The sequence below is a fragment of the Syzygium oleosum genome, unplaced genomic scaffold, assembly GCF_021117445.2.
Source record: "Syzygium oleosum isolate NSW1041296 unplaced genomic scaffold, Sole_v2.1 Sole_v2.01, whole genome shotgun sequence".
NCBI lineage: Eukaryota > Viridiplantae > Streptophyta > Magnoliopsida > Myrtales > Myrtaceae > Syzygium > Syzygium oleosum.
Window position 1 is genome coordinate 30,747,562 of NW_026607485.1, and position 17,932 is coordinate 30,765,493.

At 40.6% G+C, this 17,932-nt stretch overlaps 1 protein-coding gene across 1 annotated transcript; it reads right to left on the reverse strand.

The window, feature by feature from the left end:
* Positions 1–862: 862 nt before the first annotated feature.
* LOC130139952 (putative disease resistance RPP13-like protein 2) lies at positions 863–4,383 on the reverse strand. Its single transcript, XM_056317970.1, has 2 exons — positions 1,323–4,383; positions 863–1,082 (listed from the first exon to the last, which is right to left on the reverse strand). Exons 1-2 carry the CDS (start codon positions 4,095–4,097, stop codon positions 1,065–1,067), a joined length of 2,793 nt encoding a protein of 930 aa, XP_056173945.1. The 5' UTR covers positions 4,098–4,383; the 3' UTR covers positions 863–1,064.
* Between the last annotated feature and the right edge of the window lie 13,549 nt (positions 4,384–17,932).

Genomic DNA, 17,932 nt, shown 5'->3' on the forward strand with positions numbered 1-17,932 from the left:
CAGCAAATGTGTTTTTCCTACTTATATATATTACTATTAGCTTAGTACATGAGTTTTACAAAACCAAAGAAAATATTAACACCACTTATTTGAGAACACCCAAAACCAAACAATAAACATTACTCAATCATTGAACTCGTGATCCGAGCACTGCGATACTTAGTTAAATTGATTTGACTAGATTTCCGTGACGCAAAACCGTCTTCTTCTTTCCTTCTTCCTCTTGTACTTTCTTTCTTCCTTTCCTTTTCTCCTCCTCTCTTCTTTCGTTTTTCTTTCTGTCGCAAGCAACCTCCCGCCCTCTTATTGCTAACTCTGTGCTTCTTTTTCTCTTTTTTAACTAAAAGTGGGTCCCACTACCACTCTTTGACCTGGTCAAAAAGACCCATATATTATACGAACTCAACCCAACTCGCTAGACTGCCGATCTATTTTCTTTCTTTTTATTTAATAACAATGAAGGCATCGAGGTTAACAAATATGGAACCCACGAAATTCCCCATTAACATTATAGATTAAGCAGGACACGAGTTAAAGCTATAAGAGATGTGAAATTGCTTGTACTTGAGAATGTAGGAAATAAAACTTTTGTCATTTGCCTAATTCACGAACTCGTTTTCTCTCCTTAACCACTTGGTAACATTTTTTTTCACAACTTCTTTTAGTATTTTCTAAAATTTTCCTAAATTTTGTTACCTTCATGTTAAAGATAAGAAGAGGCATTGCTTCAATGAAGGATTGCCATTTTAAGTCGTTCAAATGAATCACATTTGCATGGCTACTGTACAACTTGATTGGCAGAGGCTGCCTTCAATATAGGCCATGTGTATTCTTAGGATACTTTTGAAAGCAGAATCAGCTGTGAATTCAAATTCATAAATAGCATGCATCTAAAATAGCTTGCGTAAATGAAATTTACATAGAATGTGTCCACTATAGAATTTGGAACGCTTCAAATATCAAATTTGATTTGCAATACACGATGACACATTGCTAAAGACCAAGGATGTAAATACAACAATGGCTGGAAAAGAGGATCAATCCTAATCCACGTCCATTCTTCGTCAATCATCCTGCGTTGCCTGCATATTTGGATAGAAAATTCGTTTTAAGATTGAAGAAAAAGAATCGTCGCGTGAATATTGAATATGCAACAATTCATAAGCGTTGTCTCTCATTTCTCTCCCGTCCCTTATTTGTCAAACCACCTACACATCTATTTTGCAATATACCTCTAGATAAACTTAATCAAGGTACTAAAAACAGAGCATGTATACGAGGAAATGCACAGGAAACAACGCGTAAAAACGATGAAATATTACCTGAGCGGAAGAAGAAAAGGTCAGCAATTGTTTCTCTTTGATGTATACTTTTTGGGTCAATCCTTCTTTGATGTTGGTCGCCAATTCCTCCTTCACTTTAATCAAACTAATTTGTTTCAGGGATCCAATATGAACCAATGATTCAATAAACATTAGGCCTCCGCAGTTCTTAATCTCCAGCTCTTCCAGGCAACAAAGAGCGGTTTCATGTACAGAAGCTACTTCCACTTCCTCCAACGTCCACAATTTGAGGACGCGAAGCCTTGGGAATGAATCTGGGCCGCAATCCAATTCTGACCCAGTATAAGAGCCTGCAAATAAGTTGAGAATTTCCAAGCTCTTGAGCTCTCCTAGGACCTGCATCGGATCATCGGCTAGTCCTGACTTGGACAAGGTAAGGATTTTCAGGTTCTGAGGAAGGAGCTTCAAGCAGTCTTGCTTAGGCAAGCTCCCCAGCAAATACAATTCCGAAAGCGAGTTGAGTCCTGTCATGTTGCTTAAGTTGAGATCCGAGGGCTGACCGAAGAGATCCCTGGATCTCAGCTTGAGGGATTCAAGCATCGTGAGCTTCAAAATGCGCTCGGTTGCTTTCCCCACCACTGGAGAATTGCACGTCAGCCCCAATTTCTTGAGCCTGGTCAATTTACTAAGCACATCAAGCATGGGACTCTTAGCAGCTCCAATGTATAACCCCCACAAGGTTTGGAGATTGCTCAAGTACTTTGGCGACGGTTTACGACCACCGGTGGAATTATCGAAGCATACCTCGTTCATGTACAGGTGCTGGAGGGACTTCACTTTCCAAATCGAACTCGGCAAATTCGTAATGTTAGTGTGCTTAAGATCCAATGTCTCGAGGCGGGACATGTTCCCGACCGATTCAGGGATCGAATCGAGGACCGTCCAGCGCAATCCCAAGTACCTCAAGTTCAGCAGTACGTTGCCAAGTCCGTCTGGGAGCAACGGCTTGTAAACCCCCTCCAGATCGAGCACCCTGAGCAGACCAGGGTCTCCCTTTGAAATCAAGGGCCGAAGCAACTCTTCCACTTCCCTCGAGCGAGTCCCGTGCTTCTGCGTTTTGAAGGATACGTAGGAACGGAGGTGTTGGAGTTGGATGTCGCCCTGCTGATGATCCTCTGTCTCAGCACGCTGCTGAGATTCTTGGTGATAATTATTATCTTGATACTTGACAATCCATGAGCAGCCATTAACAACCTTAGATTCTTCGCTGTGATAAGTGCACTTGGTGTCAGAATGGATCTGAAGAAGTCTGAGTTGCGTTGCCATCTTGCACAAGAAATCGTGTAGGAAACTAGGCACGCGGCACGATTTAGGCTTTCCACTGAGCTTCCTACGCCTCACCACATGAACCAAGTTTCGACAAGCCAATTCTTGGAAGCACGCCATGGCTGTGGGCCTGAGCACTTGCTCTTCGCCACCTGTGGCTGTAGGATGTTCCAAGGGTTGGACCAATCCTTCGGCGAGCCATAGCCGGAAGAGCCTCCTTGTCGAGATCTCCGAGTCTTTGGGAAAGAGGCACAAGTAAAACAAACAGGGTTTGACCAGGAAAGGCAATTTGTGGTAGCTCAAGGACACGATATCAAGGAGCGTAGGATTCTCAGCGAGCTGGTCCACCATGACAGGAGAAGAATGATCGCTCGCCGCAAGTCCTCCGAGCAGCAAAATCCTCGGAGGAGAGCCACTGCTCTTGCTCAGAATCCTCGCTGTGAGCCCCGGATCTTCAGCAACAGAGCCGCATTCCCCCAGTAAGCGCTTGCTCTGGTCTGCATCTAATCCGTTCAATTTGAGAGGAGAAGCCCACGGGTCTATAAGTGCGGGAATTTCAGGATCCCGAGTAGTGACAATGACTCTACTTCCATTCCTCGAGTCTGCAAGGAGGATCATGAGCTCGTCCATGTCCTCGGGCTTACACAAATTGTCAAACACGATGAGATACCTCAATTCCATCAAGGACTTGTGAAGGATCTCATTGAGTTTTTCTTCTTCTATGTGCTCTAGATCCTTCAGTTCTTGCAGAGGTGTTTGCTTCAGTATCTTCACCAAGAGATCTTTCCAGGTGATATCTTCGGGAATATGAACCCAGACACAACAGTGGAATCTATGGTATACCTCGAGTCTATTGTACACGCTCCTCACAAGAGCTGTCTTGCCGATGGCTTCTCCTCCCACCACTGAAACAACACGAAGCGCGTTGTGGTCGCCATCTTCCACAATCAACTGAGCTAGGAGCTTTTGCGCTTCATCTTCGCGGCCCACAATGTCTGACTCAACCTTCCCATTCCATCGCATACTCCTCAATGAAGCATCGTCATCAATGTTAGGCAGATCACAAGGAGGCAGATCTTGCATTTGGGACAGATGAAAGGACAAATCCTCGACTCTGGTGATGAAATCAAGCGCTATCTTTTTGGTGGCGCATACACGTATCCTGAGCGAGATCAAGTGAACTAATGCGCGAATTTTTGCAAGGCGGCCCTTGTGGGACTTCAGGTGCTGTGATGCTTCCAGGAGGAACTTATCGGCCATGTCCACAGCACCTCGAGCTCGAAACAGGAGACCAGATCTGTGGTCGCTGCTTTGCTGGTCGTTGTCGGTGCCAGATTCCGGTAACTTCGAGGCGATCAAGATTTTCTGGAGATGATTAATAGCCGTATTGATTTGATCGTGTAATCCAGGGGAGAGAATTTCTCTCTCGGAGAGCATGTGTAGCGAATTGCCAATCACAAGTGAAACGGCCACCTCGGAAGCAGCCATCGCGGTCGAATGCAGGCGGGACTTGCACTCAACTCAGCCTTCGCTTTATGCTATGGACTTAGGTTTGTATTTGTGTGCATGTATTTGTGAGAGATACAGAGAAGAGAAGAAGAAGAGGAGGAAGATGTCAACCACGAATAGAGAAATGGTTAGAGCTGTTTCAGTTTTCACACTGAAATCGATGATCTCTATATCACCAAAAGATTGGTCGACCCAAAAAAGAATCATCAAAGGATTGCAATGTTTGTAACGTGATTGCTACCAGCTATCGCAAGGGTAGTTAGATGACTAAAGTTGACTTTGTGTGAATATTAAAATGCTTTTTTATATGGATTCGGTTCTCACATGGTTGCTCCATAATGTGGTGTTTAAAGGCATAACCCTTCATGTCTAATTCAATTGTAAGATATTATGTTGGCCAGTATGCAGTCAATTTAAAATATTTTCTTGTGCGTAGGCCAAATTGCATATTGAAATCCTCTTGCTCGAAGTCTACGCTTTGCCGCTCAATGGACTAATTAGTTTATCGAGTAAACTGCAGGTCTTTAAAAAAGGTTTTTTCTTTCATAAGTCTAGCTTGGCTTCCATTATCTAATGACCTTCACCTTGAATAGATTAGACCTCAGGCTCGGTGCCCATGTCGTGCTCTGAACAAATAAAATAAATATCTCACCATCAGGGTCGTTCAATGGACTAATTAGTTTATCAAGTAAACTGCAGGTCTTTAAAAAAGATTTTTCTTTCATAAGTCTAGCTTGGCTTCCATTACCTAATGACCTTCACCTTGAATAGAGTAAACCTCAGGCTCGGTGCCCATGTCGTGCTCTGAACAAATAAAATAAATATCTCACCATCAGGGTCTTCAATGTTCAAAAAAATTTCCAATTCAGCTTATTTAATATAGGAATCTCATGGCTCGGTTGATAAAACTGAAAAATAAATGCTAAAAGTTCAAGTGCTGGCAATTTTAAGTGCTAAATAATCCGACCAGAAAAAAAGTGCTGAATAGAATTAGAATGTTGTATAAGTAATTGAAAGTTGATCACTAAATATTAGTAATTGATCGCATACAAGAAATTGTGATCATTTTTGGCAGGTTTTAGCAATATAATTTATACGATTCGAATTGCTATCAATTACCATTTCTACTTAATGAATTGAGTGACCCTTTCCTTACTTACCCCATTTGATGATTTCTTTTTACTTAATTGAATCTTTTGAGTCAGCGTTTGTTATAGTTCACTACAAAAAAACACAAAATTTGCGACGGAAATTTGCGACGAACGTTTTTCAGTCGCAAATTTGCGATGGAATTTACGACGGATTACATTTTCCGTCGCAAATTTGTGATGGAATTTGCAACGGATTAATTTTCCGTCGGAAATTTGCGACGGAAAATGTAATCCGTCGCAAATTCCGTCGCAAATTTGCGACGGAAAAACGTTCGTCGCAAATTTCTGACGGAAAATAAAACCGTCGCAAATTTGCGACGGCATTGTAAGTCTGTCGCAAATTTGCGACGAAAACAACGTCCGTCGCAAATTCGTAGTTTATCAGCCCATGATATTCCAACCCTATCTCTCTCTCGCTCTCTCTCGCTCTCTCTTGTTTTTCTCCCTCTTTCATATGTCTGAAATCAGCAAAATCCGCGCACGGACATATTAATCTCGGTGAAGCTTTTGTACCGGTAAGTGTCATAGCTAACTTCGTGACTATTCGTCGTTGCATTGTAATTTCTGTTTTTTTAATATATATTTATGTTTGTTTTTTTTTGTATCTGCATTACCGGTTTAACGACCGGCGACCGGCGACACCTCACCGGCCTTTGGATGAGGCTGAACGGCCACGCCGTTTCGTGACGGAAATAGTTTCCGTCGCAAATTTGCGACGAATAAATGATAATTCTGTTGCAAATTTGCGACGGATACTGAACTCCGTCGCAAATTTGCGACGAATAAATGAAAATTCCGTCGCAAAATTTGCGACGGATACCTGATTCCGTCGCAAATTTGCGACGAATAAATGAAAATTCCGTCGCAAAATTTGCGACGGATACTATTTTCCGTCGCAAATTTGCGACGGATACATTCCGTTTTCATCGCACATTAAAAATTATTAAAAAATGATTCTTAAGTGATTATTCTTTTTTGGGTATGTGCCTAATTGAAGGTCTCGCAATCCAAGTGGACGTTGCAATTCTCATCAAATTGATCACTTTTTATGATATTTCAGTCAAATATTTGGGTAAGTCTTCTTTACATTGTAATTTTTTCTATTTTTGCAATTTCATATTAATTGTTGCGTGAATAACAAAAATTATAATTTCCAAAATTTTATGATTTTAATCAAGAACAATAGATATGATATTTTAAATATTTTACCAAAATTTTTTATTTTAATACAGACACAATGAAAAGAGAAAGGGCTTGGATGTATAATAAGAACTTACCTGGACGTCAAGGATTGACAAATGAGTTTCGTACTGGGTTGGAACTATTTTTAGACTTTGCTAGTAGTAAATATGAGTTGATGGATGGAAATAAGTTAAGGTGTCCGTGTAAAAAGTGCAGTAATGGTAAATTTCTTGTGTGTGATCAAGTTAGAGAACACCTTATTAGATTTGGGTTTACTCCGAACTATTATAATTGGACTTCCCATGGTGAACCATTTATATCTGATGAAGGATATGGAAGAAGTGACCAATTTTCAGTTAGGGAAGAATGTGGCTATTATGAGCAATTGAACCCATACGAGAGAATGGTGATTAATGCAACTAGTTATAATTTTGTCACAGAATCAAATCATGCAAGTACTAGTTTTACTCCTACACGTGAACAAGTGGGTACTAGTCATGCTTCACAATTGGAAGATATAGGAGTAACGGGTTTTGAGGAGAATGTGTATAATGAAACTTTTCAATCTAATCGGTTAAGGATGTCTTGAAAGTAGCGAGATGAACCTCTATGGGCAGGTTGTGAGGACCACACTCGGTTATCGGTGATGACCCGACTATTAAATATCAAGGCAAAGCATAATGTGTCTGCGGATTGCTTCAACTCTTTTATTGAAGTAATGCGGGAATCATTGCCTCGTGATAACAACATGCCAAGTGATTTTTATGATATGAAAAAGCTAGTGGATAACTTAGGTCTTCCGGTTGTAAGGATTGATGTATGTAGTAGGGCTTGTATGATATATTGGAGAGATGATGAAAATGCAGAATCTTGCAAATTCTGTAGCCAACCTAGGTACAAGATTAATAGGAGGCCGGGTCATAATCAGAAGCGTAAACCATGCAAGCAAATGTTTTATCTGCCCTTAATCGCCATATTGCAAAGGCTTTATGCGTCTAAAGCCACTGTTGAACACATGCCTTGGCATGCAAATCATGAAACAGAAGAGGATCTAATGTGTCATCCTTCAGATGCAGAGGCATGGCAATATTTTGATAGAACATACCCTGAGTTTGCAATGGAGCCTCGGAACATCAGGTTATGTCTCTGTGCCGATGGATTTGCTCCATTTGGGAGAACAGAAAAAAGTTATTCATGCTGGCCAGTTATCTTAACGCCATACAATCTTCCACCTGGTATGTGCATGAAGACACCTTATATGTTTTTGACATTGATCGTGACAGGGCCGCAAAATCCGAAAAAGTTGATAGATGTTTATATGCAACCATTGATTGAGAAGTTACAACGGCTATAGGTTGAAGGTGTCCCTACGTATGACGTTTCTACCGATCAAACATTTGTTATGAAGGCTTCCCTTCTTTGGATGATAAATGACTTTCCAGCTTACAGAATGTTATCTGGATGGAGTACAGCTGGGATCTTAGGATGTCCGATATGTTTGAAGAGGACAAAGTCATTTAGATTAAAACATGGAAAGAAGCCTAGCTATTTTGACTGTCATAGCTAATTTTTACCGCCAAGTCATCCTTTCAGAAGGAATAAGAAAGAGTTCAGCAAGAATAGGACTGAAAGAACGCGTCCACCATTGAGGTTGACTGGCAATCAAATTTGGGAGCGTATGCAGGACTTTCCAACAGTTGTTGAAAACCCGCACGGCATGACTTTTGCGTACGGAAGTACACATAAGTGGACAAAACGCAGTATATTTTGGAATCTACCATATTGGAAGGCCCATCTTATTCATCATAATCTTGACGTCATGCACATAGAAAAGAATGTTTTCGACAATGTCATAAATACTGTGATGGATGTCGCCGAAAAAACAAAAGACAACTTGAACGCAAGAAAAGATATGAGAGATATTTGCGATCGGCCAATACTAGCTGTGGATGCAAGCAGTAGGGGACCAAAACCGAAAGCAGTTTATACATTGGATAAGGAGCAGAGGCGAGTTGTTTGTCAATGATTGAAATCACGTGCGGTTTCCTGATGGATATGCTTCGAACCTCGGGAGATGTGTTGATTTGAAGGAATGCAAGTTGACAGGTTTGAAGAGTCATGATTGTCACATCCTGATGGAAAGACTAATTCCAATAGCTTTGAAGGAAGTTTTACCGAACTTTGTATGGGGCGCTATTACAGAATTAAGCAATTTCCTTCATGATATTTGCTCGACAGTGTTAAAAGCATCGCACATGGAAAAACTAGAAAGAGATATTCCAATTATTCTTTGCAACTTAGAAAGGATATTTCCTCCAGCGTTTTTTGATTCGATGGAGCATCTCTTAGTTCACTTGCCTTATGATGCCAAAGTTGCAGGTCCCGTCCAATTTCGATGGATGTATCCATTTGAGAGGTAATGTTTTCTTTAAAATACAGTTCAAATGAGTTTATCATATAATATGTCCCGATAAGCTTCTTTCTATTTCAACTAGATTCTTATATCATTTGAAGAAAAAAGTGAAGAATAAGGCACATGTTGAAGCTTCAATTTGTAATGCATATATTGTGGAAGAAGTGACGACATTTGCATCATACTATTTTGAGCCGCACGTTCAATGCAAGAGGCGGAGAGCAGGCAGAAATGATGAGGGCCCCATTGATCCCAATTGCACAACATTCTCTATTTTCAATTATCTGGGTCGACCAAGCGGCGCATGTCAGTTTCGTTACTTATCAGGCGAAGAACTTCATGCAGCCCATACTTATATTTTACTGAACTGTCCAGAAGTCGAGCCATACTTCAAGTAAGTATAAATTTGTAAATATATGCTTTGCGTGTCAAATATTTGCTAATAATGATATGGTTTTTAATATTAGGATTTTCCAAACTTCAATGTTTGGACTACAACCAAATGAGTTTAACCGTTTGTGCGATGAACAATTTGCAGCATGGTTCAAGACATATGTAAGTTGCCTATGGATCAAAACCAAGTTATTAAAATTATATACATCATTTAGTTAAATATATATTATTAACTTTGCATGTGTAACCTTAGGTTCACAGTAATTATGAACACTTTGGAGGGCAAGGATTGCTACATTATCTGTCATGGGGTCCACAGTTAAGAGTTCGAAGTTGGCCAGCATATTTCATAAATGGATATAATTTTCATACTCAAGAATATGGAATGGGAAAATCCACAATGAATAGTGGTGTGTCTGTTTGGTCATCCAATGGTGACAGTTCGAAAGATGATTTTTATGGCTTGTTGGATGAAATCATAGAGATAGAGTACCCTGGACCATTAATGATGCGGGTTGTGTTATTTAAGTGCACGTGGTTCGACCTCGTCAAAGGAATGAAGGTGCATACGAAGTTCAATTTGGTTGAAATAAATCACAAGAAAAGGTATATGAAGTATGAACCATTTGTCTTGGCACAATAAGCAATTCAAGTATGTTATGCATCATATCCTAGTTTGAAACGTGACAAAGCTGATTGGTGGGCTGTATGTAAAATCAAAGCACGGAGGAAAATCGAGGAACACTTGAAGGATAGAGCCTACCAACAGGAGGAAGTGTCTAACACGGTTGAAATTGAGGAATATAACATACCAACTTTACGAGATCCGTGTGGAGCAATGATAAATCTGGATCCAACTGAAATTTGCGAGTTAAATGTACAAGAATGTTCAGAATCTGATTTTCAGACAGATGACGAAGACGAGGACGAGGACAAGGACGAAGACGAAGACGAAGACGAAGACGAAGATTAAAATTTTTGTCACAAAACACTACAGATGTGTAATTATTAATGCTACAAGTGCTATTTTGGTTGTTATTATTATTATTCTTGTTATTATTGTTATTGTGCTTTTTTATTATTGTTATTGTCGATTATTCTTTTTATTTTAATTGACCGTCCGAAAATTTGTCCCTAAATGCCAACAAGTCTAATATTATTAACGTGCCCTAACATTTCCGATATTCTAATTTCTATTGCAACATTTGAGATGCCTAAATTTTGGATTGAAAAAAAGATGTAGCAAATTTAGGACCCAAATAAATGAGATGCTAAATTTTTGACCGAAAAAAAAAAGTCACAAATTTACAACATTCATGTAGTATGTGCATATTTGCGCCAGACTCAAGCTGTCCGTCGCAAATTTTGCGAGAGAATTTGTACCGTTCGAAATTGTATACGAATAATTTAATCCGTAGCAAATTTGCAATGGAATTTTTTTTACGTCGCAAATTTGCGACGGATTTTTATTTCTGCTGGAAAATTTTTGTCGATCGCAAAATTTGCGACCGATATAGAAAGTCCGTTGTAAATTTGCGACGGAAAGTTGATTTTGCGATGAGATTTTTACCGCTCGAAATTTTCGACGTAAAAAAAATCCATTGTAAATTTGCGATGGACTAAGATTTCCGTCGCAAGATTTGCGACGAACTCAGCCGTCCGTCGCAAATTTGCGACGGACTAAGATTTCCGTCGCAAAATTTGCGACGGACTAATCTGTCCGTTGCAAATTTGCCGTCAAAATTTTGCCGTTTAAATTTGCGACGGAAAAATTAATCCGTCGCAAATTTGCGACGGGAAAATTAATCGGTCGCAAATTTGCGACGGACAACAACAGTCCGTCGCAAATTTTAGGAGGGAAAATTTGCCGTTCAAATTTGCGACGGAAAAATTAATCCGTCGCAAATACATCCGTCGCAAATTTGCGATGGACGTCAGCGTTCCGTCGCAAATTTGCATCGTTATTTACCCTCCCCCTTCCCCGACGCCGCCCCCCGCCCGATCTGCGCATTCCCCCCCGCTCGTCGCCGTCGCAGCCGTCGCCGTCGCCGCCCAACGTCGCCGGTCGGCCGCAGCCCGCCGTCGCCGGTCGCCGCGCAGCCCCCCCGTCGCCGTCGCCCCGGCCGCCCCAGCCCCGCCCGTCGCCGCCCCCCGCCGGTTGCGCCTCGCCTCCGCCTCGCCGACCGCCCCCGCCTCGTCGCGCCCTCGCCCCCGCCTCGTCGCCCGCCCCCATCGCCGCCACCCCCCGGCCCGTCGCCCGCCCCGCCCGTCGCCCCTTAGCTCGCCTCGTCGCTCGCCCCCCGCCGGTCGCGTCCCGCGGCCGGCCGCCGGCGCCGCCTAGCCTCGCCGCCGTCGCCCGCCGCCGCCAGAGCCGGCCCGCCAGCCGGCCCAAGCCCGACGCCGTCGTCCATCGTCGCCGCCGGCGGCCGTGCCCGCCGCCGACGCCACCCGCCTCCCGCCACCCGCCTCCCGTCGCCGCCGAGGCTGTCGCCCGCCCGCCGCCGTCGCCGCCCCACGCCATTGCCGCCGCCGACACCGTCGCCGCCCCTGACGCCGTTGTCGCCGAGCTCCGCCGTCGTTCGCCCGGTCGTGGCCGAGCACCTGGCCAACTAGTCACCATTTGAGCTCACGCTTGCGCCGGGACCGCCACTGTTCTATCGGCCAATTTTTATTATCCTTGAACCAAGTAAGCAACTCTCTAAACCCTAGTTAGTATAATTAGGTAATTAGTCGGAATTGTTTAAGGATTATTTAGGATCACTTTTCGTTGGCTAAGTTGCGGTTCGATTTCAGGATTGCATGTGGCTTTGATCGATGGTCGACTGGTTAATTTGTCTATTATGTGGATGATTAAGCGTTAAATGACGATAAGGTGATTGATTAAGCGTTTTCACAGAAAATGCTTGAAAATTGAACAATTCTATAAAAAATCAAGGAAAATTACGGAAAATTAAAACAACGGTATATGTTGGCAACAAATATGAAATTTGACTGTAAAAGTTTTTTAAACTTTTTAAAAAACAAAAATTTCATAATATCACAAAATGGCAAAAATTAATATTGACCACCCATTTTCAATGAAATTTAGATTTTTTAACGTTCCGGGGAAAAAAATATTAAAAAATTAAAATTTTCCATAACCTTATAAAATGGCTTAACATAAATGTGGTCACCCATTGTGATGGAAATTTTTATTTTTTTTAGATGAAAAAAAATTAAAAAAATATAAAATTTCAATACTGCACAAAATTGCCTAGAAAACATGTGGCCATCAACTTGCAGTGAAATGTAAATTTCTTTAGATGGTAAAAAAAAATTAGAATTTAAAAATTTTCAAAACTTCACGAAATGACTTATAATACCTGTGGCCACCCACTTTTAGTTATATTTAATTTTTTTAACGTGCCCTAAAAATTATTAAAATAAATAAGGACAAAAATTTTGGAAACTTTACTTAATAGCTTAGACTACCTGTGGCCACCCAATTTTAGTATGGACAAATTTTTTTATTTCACGAAAAAAATTTATATTAAAAAATAATAATTAAAAAATGCTTAAAATTTTAAAATTTCAAAACTTTACAAAATGTCTTAGAATATCGGTGGCCACTAACTTTTAGTGAAATTTTTTTTAGGGCCCAAAAAAATTTTTTGCAATAATAATAATTTTTTTCTTACAAAACTGTACAGAATGACTTAGAATACCTGTAGCCACCCACTTTCAGTGAAATTTAAATTTTTGTACGTTGTCAAAAAAAATTTAATCAAAATGAATGTGATTCATATAGTGATGTTTAATACCTGTAGCCACCCAAATCGTGCTCATACATTGATGTTTCATATCAAAATGAATGGGATTCATAGTATATTTGTTTGTAGGAAATTGCACGTCATAAACACTCGACATTGGCTCATTTTAAGGAAACATTTTCTCAGTCTTTCCATCAAAATGGTAAACTTCGTCATGTACATCATTATGTGTTCGTAATACGTGTCAATAGTTTTTTACATATTCGCATAACCTTCCTACTTGTCAGTTTAAACGTGGAGGTCACATGCCTAGAAGACAAGGCTCTTCCTCGTCCTCGTCCCCGTCCCTTTCCTCTTCCCCTGTCCCGGCATCTAACCCTCAACCAGAGTATGGTCCATCACAATATGGACACGTTGGCCCTTCCTCCAACACTCAACAACATGTTATGGGACTTGGCCACATGCGAACTGAACGTTCTTCAGTTCAATCTCCTTTAGCTCCATCTCCTTCCGTTCCACCCCATTATTCGGCAGAACAATCGAATATTGACGGAAACAGAGGTCAAGAAAATAACTGATTCTTTATATGCCCATTTGGAGATTCGTAAGTACTTCATTTTTATTTTAGTATATGTAATATTTAGGGCTTTAGATATTGATGTCAATTGAATTGTCCATGTTGCACAATATTCATATGAATGCAGATTCACGGATGCTCCGTCTGTTGTGAGGGAATTGAACAAAATAGTAAGAAACTTTTGGATGAGAGAGTATATTACTTACAGAAATGTTCCACAAGAAGTGAAAGAAATGTGGTGGAATGAGTTCAAGGTAAGTTTTACATATTTCATTTTCTCACCAATTAAGTGTGGTGTAGTATATTGATGGTCAAGAATGATGTAAAGGGACCAGAACAACTCTGTAGTTTTCGATACCTAAAGGACCAGATATTTTCCCCAGCATGAACTTTACAAAATCTATCTATATTTGTCTGGTGCATGGTTATGGATATGTAATCATCATAATAATTTTCAATTTGTGTTTTTATTCATTGCAACGGAAGTTCAAGTGGGAGGAAGCGGAAGACAATGAAGTGAGAAGAATTTTCGACAAGAAAACAAGTGATTTTATGCGAAATGTCATGAATAGAGCGAAGAGCAAGCAAGCGAAGCCGTCTTTCTTTACAGCTGACAATTGGGAGGCAATTAACACATTTTGGGCATCCGAACAGTCGGCAACTCGTGAGCGGAATAAGAAGAATCGATCTTCTAGTTCTAGTGATGGGTCAGCCACATATGCTGGGTGCTCTATCAACATTGCGGAGCATCGCAAACGACTGGTAAGTCTGTTAAATGAGTTATAAGTTAATTTAATTCAATTACTCATGTTTACATTTTGTAGGCATCCCAGTTGGGGACGGAACCGACATTTGCAGCTATATTTGAACGCACATTTCAAAAGAAAGATAAGACATAAACTGGCGATCGAGCAAAAGTTATTAAGGTATGTAAGGTTATACTTTGGCTTATATGTAAACTATAATGAAAATCGTGAATGCTTTCAATATTTTTGGTAGATATATATATAGTGATTTTATTTTCATCTACATTGTTAATGTAGGAAAAATATGATGAACTTTTAATGAGCAGTGCTAGTGGTAGTGATGATTGTCCTGAGTCCCGGCCATCAGTTGATAATATGGCATTATGGATGAAGGCAACGGGTGGGGCGAAAAAAGGGAAAATATTTGGGATGGGATCATTATCAAGGATGGACATGCCGAATAGTCTTGGAAGTTCATCATCCACTGGGACTGGTCGAAGGAGGTCACGAGGAGACTATCAATTGACCCAAGAAGTGAATCGTCTCAATAATTTACTTGTTAAGAAGGATGAACGAATATATAACTTGGAAGAACAAATGAGAATCGTTATGTAACACCTTAACATCAATCGCAATGCCGATCCTCGTGTACCTCCAGCCAATCCAGTAGGTGATGGGTACAATGATGACCAACACATTGATGCCGAGAATGCTGCTGATGATGATGATGATGATGATGATTTTCTCCGGTCTTTCTAGTTAAAATTCTCAAAATCGGGGGTAAGCTTGCTTCATAATCTTGGTTTTTTATAATTTCACTCATATTCATATGTAAGAACATTTATGTTTGTCCCGAAACGTATTTTTGTTAACCCTTTTGTTATTTTACACCTAGTTCCACATTCATGCATAAACGCTTTTTTTATATTCTGAACTGATTTATGTATCGACATTTCCTCAGGTCTCGACAAAAGTGACTACTTTTGGTGTCCTGCCATCGTACAAAAGCCGCGTCTTCTTCTGTATGGTTTTTTTACGTCTTCTATGGTTGTCCCGTCTCTTAGTTCATGTTTTGACTGTATTGTAATATTGAATATCAATTAGTATCATGTCAGACTCAACAACTTTCCTTCTGTTATTTATTTTAATTATATGTCATTGTAGCTGGTTTGTCAGAATTTATGGTTTGTTTGTTTTTTTGTTTCAATTATATATCATTGTCTCCTTTGATTGATATGGACAAGAATTTATGGCCGAAATGATATAAAAATAGCGGCGAATATTTTAAGCCGAATTTTGCTATCATTAAAGTTTGTCACTAATTTGCGACGAAATTCGCGACGAATTTTCTGACGAAATTCGCGACAAATTTTACGACGAAATTGCGACGAATTTTGCGACGGACAGAGTCGTCGACAAATTTGCGACGAAATTGCGACGGATTTTTGCGACGAATTTTGTGACGGACAAACGTTCGTGACAAATTTGCGACGAAATTTGCGACGAATTTGCGACGGACTTTTGCGACGAATTTTGCGACGGACAAACGTTTGTGGCAAATTTGCGACGAAATTGCGACGGATTTTTGCGACGAATTTTGCGACGGATTGAGTTCGTCGCAAATTTGCGACGAAATTTGCGACAATTTGCGCGGTTTTGCGACGAATTTTGCGACGGATCGAGTTCGTGCAAATTTGCGAATTTGACGGATATTTGCGACGAATTTTGCGACGGACGTTTTCGTCGCAAATTTGCGTAATATTTGCGACAATTTTGCGACGGATTATGTGCCGTCGCAAATTTGCGACGATCGCAAATTTGCGCGAACTTTAATTTTCCGTCGCAAAATTTTGCGACGACCTAGTAGCGACGGAAAAATTCCGTCGCTTTGCGATGGATTTTTCCACATTTTCCCTCGCAAATTTCGTACCTAATCCGGTGTTTTTTTGTAGTGGTTATTAAATAAGCTTAATCTCATTGAGTGCTGATTTTTTTTTTTAATATTCTTTTCATCCCTTAATTGGATAATCAAATAGGCCCTAAGTATTCAAATTGACACTCCTACCCGGTCGAGTTGCAAGACCCTTCTGGCCCAATATCCACATCTGAAGCTAGCCCACTGTCCTATATAGAGAAATAAGCTTGCGGGCTGGGTTTCTAAGGCCCATAAATGTAAAAGTCCTTCCACAAAAGTTTGTCACTTAAAAAAGAAAGGAAACTGATTAAACGTGTGCAATATCAAAGAATTATCTTTGAGATTTTAGGCCATTCAAACGAATCCGTAAAATAAAATTCACCCCTATTCCCCTCAAAGCAATAGAGATTGCTATTTTGTTATTCTCTTCTATTAAAAGTATCATAGGTAATTCCACTTCTTGCTTGAAAAGAACAATAAACGATAGTCTCCAGTATTATGCACCTCTAGAAAGTGGAACCAACTTTGAAAGTTGGCGGCGCGTGTGATTGAATACATTTAAATATCGATGGTATTTGTATTCGATATAATTTCTAGTTTTATTGATTAATTATGTTACCTAAATTTTGGCGATCCATTTAGGTACATATTGCATAGGAAAATTAGGAGTCGATCTTGACACCTAGCAAAAATAATAATTAAACTGCATTTAGTTTTAGGAGCATTTATCATATAGTTTAATTACACTAATTGCATATTTTTCGGACCGATGGCGAATGGACTTAAATGAATAGTTCTGCGCTTATTTTAATTAATTGAACTAAGCCCGCGTGAGTTAAACAAAGAATAGGGCCAAAAGCCTATGCTATGGCCGAAAGTTTGGTAGACTTTGAGATTTTTTTTTTTCAGCGGCATGATCGAGTAAATGAAGAAGGAAGGATTTGGGCGCAAGATAACAATATTCACGTGACAGAGTGGGACAAAGCTGGAATTTGGACAGGATGGGGTGGAAATATTCGATAAGGGACAAGGTTGCATGTGGTGATATGTACTTGATCTTATTATACCTTCACCGAGGGCACGTGGATTTGCAATATACGAGGGGAAGGAAGATAAAAGAGAAAGAGAAAGATTAGACGCATAAAAAGATATATTTGCCCCCTCACGAAGAAGAATTCTGTCAACGAAGAAAAAGAGGAAAGATATTTTATCTTCTTTCCTTGGTGGGTTCTGTGCCTTTGCATATACAAGGGTTGACAAAGATAATTTCCGGGGGACGCTTTTCTTTTGGAGAGTTTGACATACGAGAAAAACACAGAGAGGAATTGAGAGAAGAGAGAGAGGGTTCAGCTGAGTCCTTTGTGGCCGAACTCCCCTCCCTCACGGCCAGACCTGTGCCGAAGCCTCCGAGACTCGCTACTGCCCCAGTCTGCTGAGCCTGCTGTCTCAACGAACTCCTTCATTATGCTGATCTGACGACGTCCAGCCATTGTTGCGCTGGATGGACAATCGCTCCAGCTCACTCCTCCAATCTTAACACCAGACTAGCGAACCAAGGGTCCGGTGGCTATCCAACATGTTCTATCGAATCTTCAAGCAATTTCAACGAGCATCTTCGCCTCGACGACCATCCACCGAGCCGTTGCGATCAGCTGCTGTCGGTCTAGTGGTGGAACTTGTCTTCTATT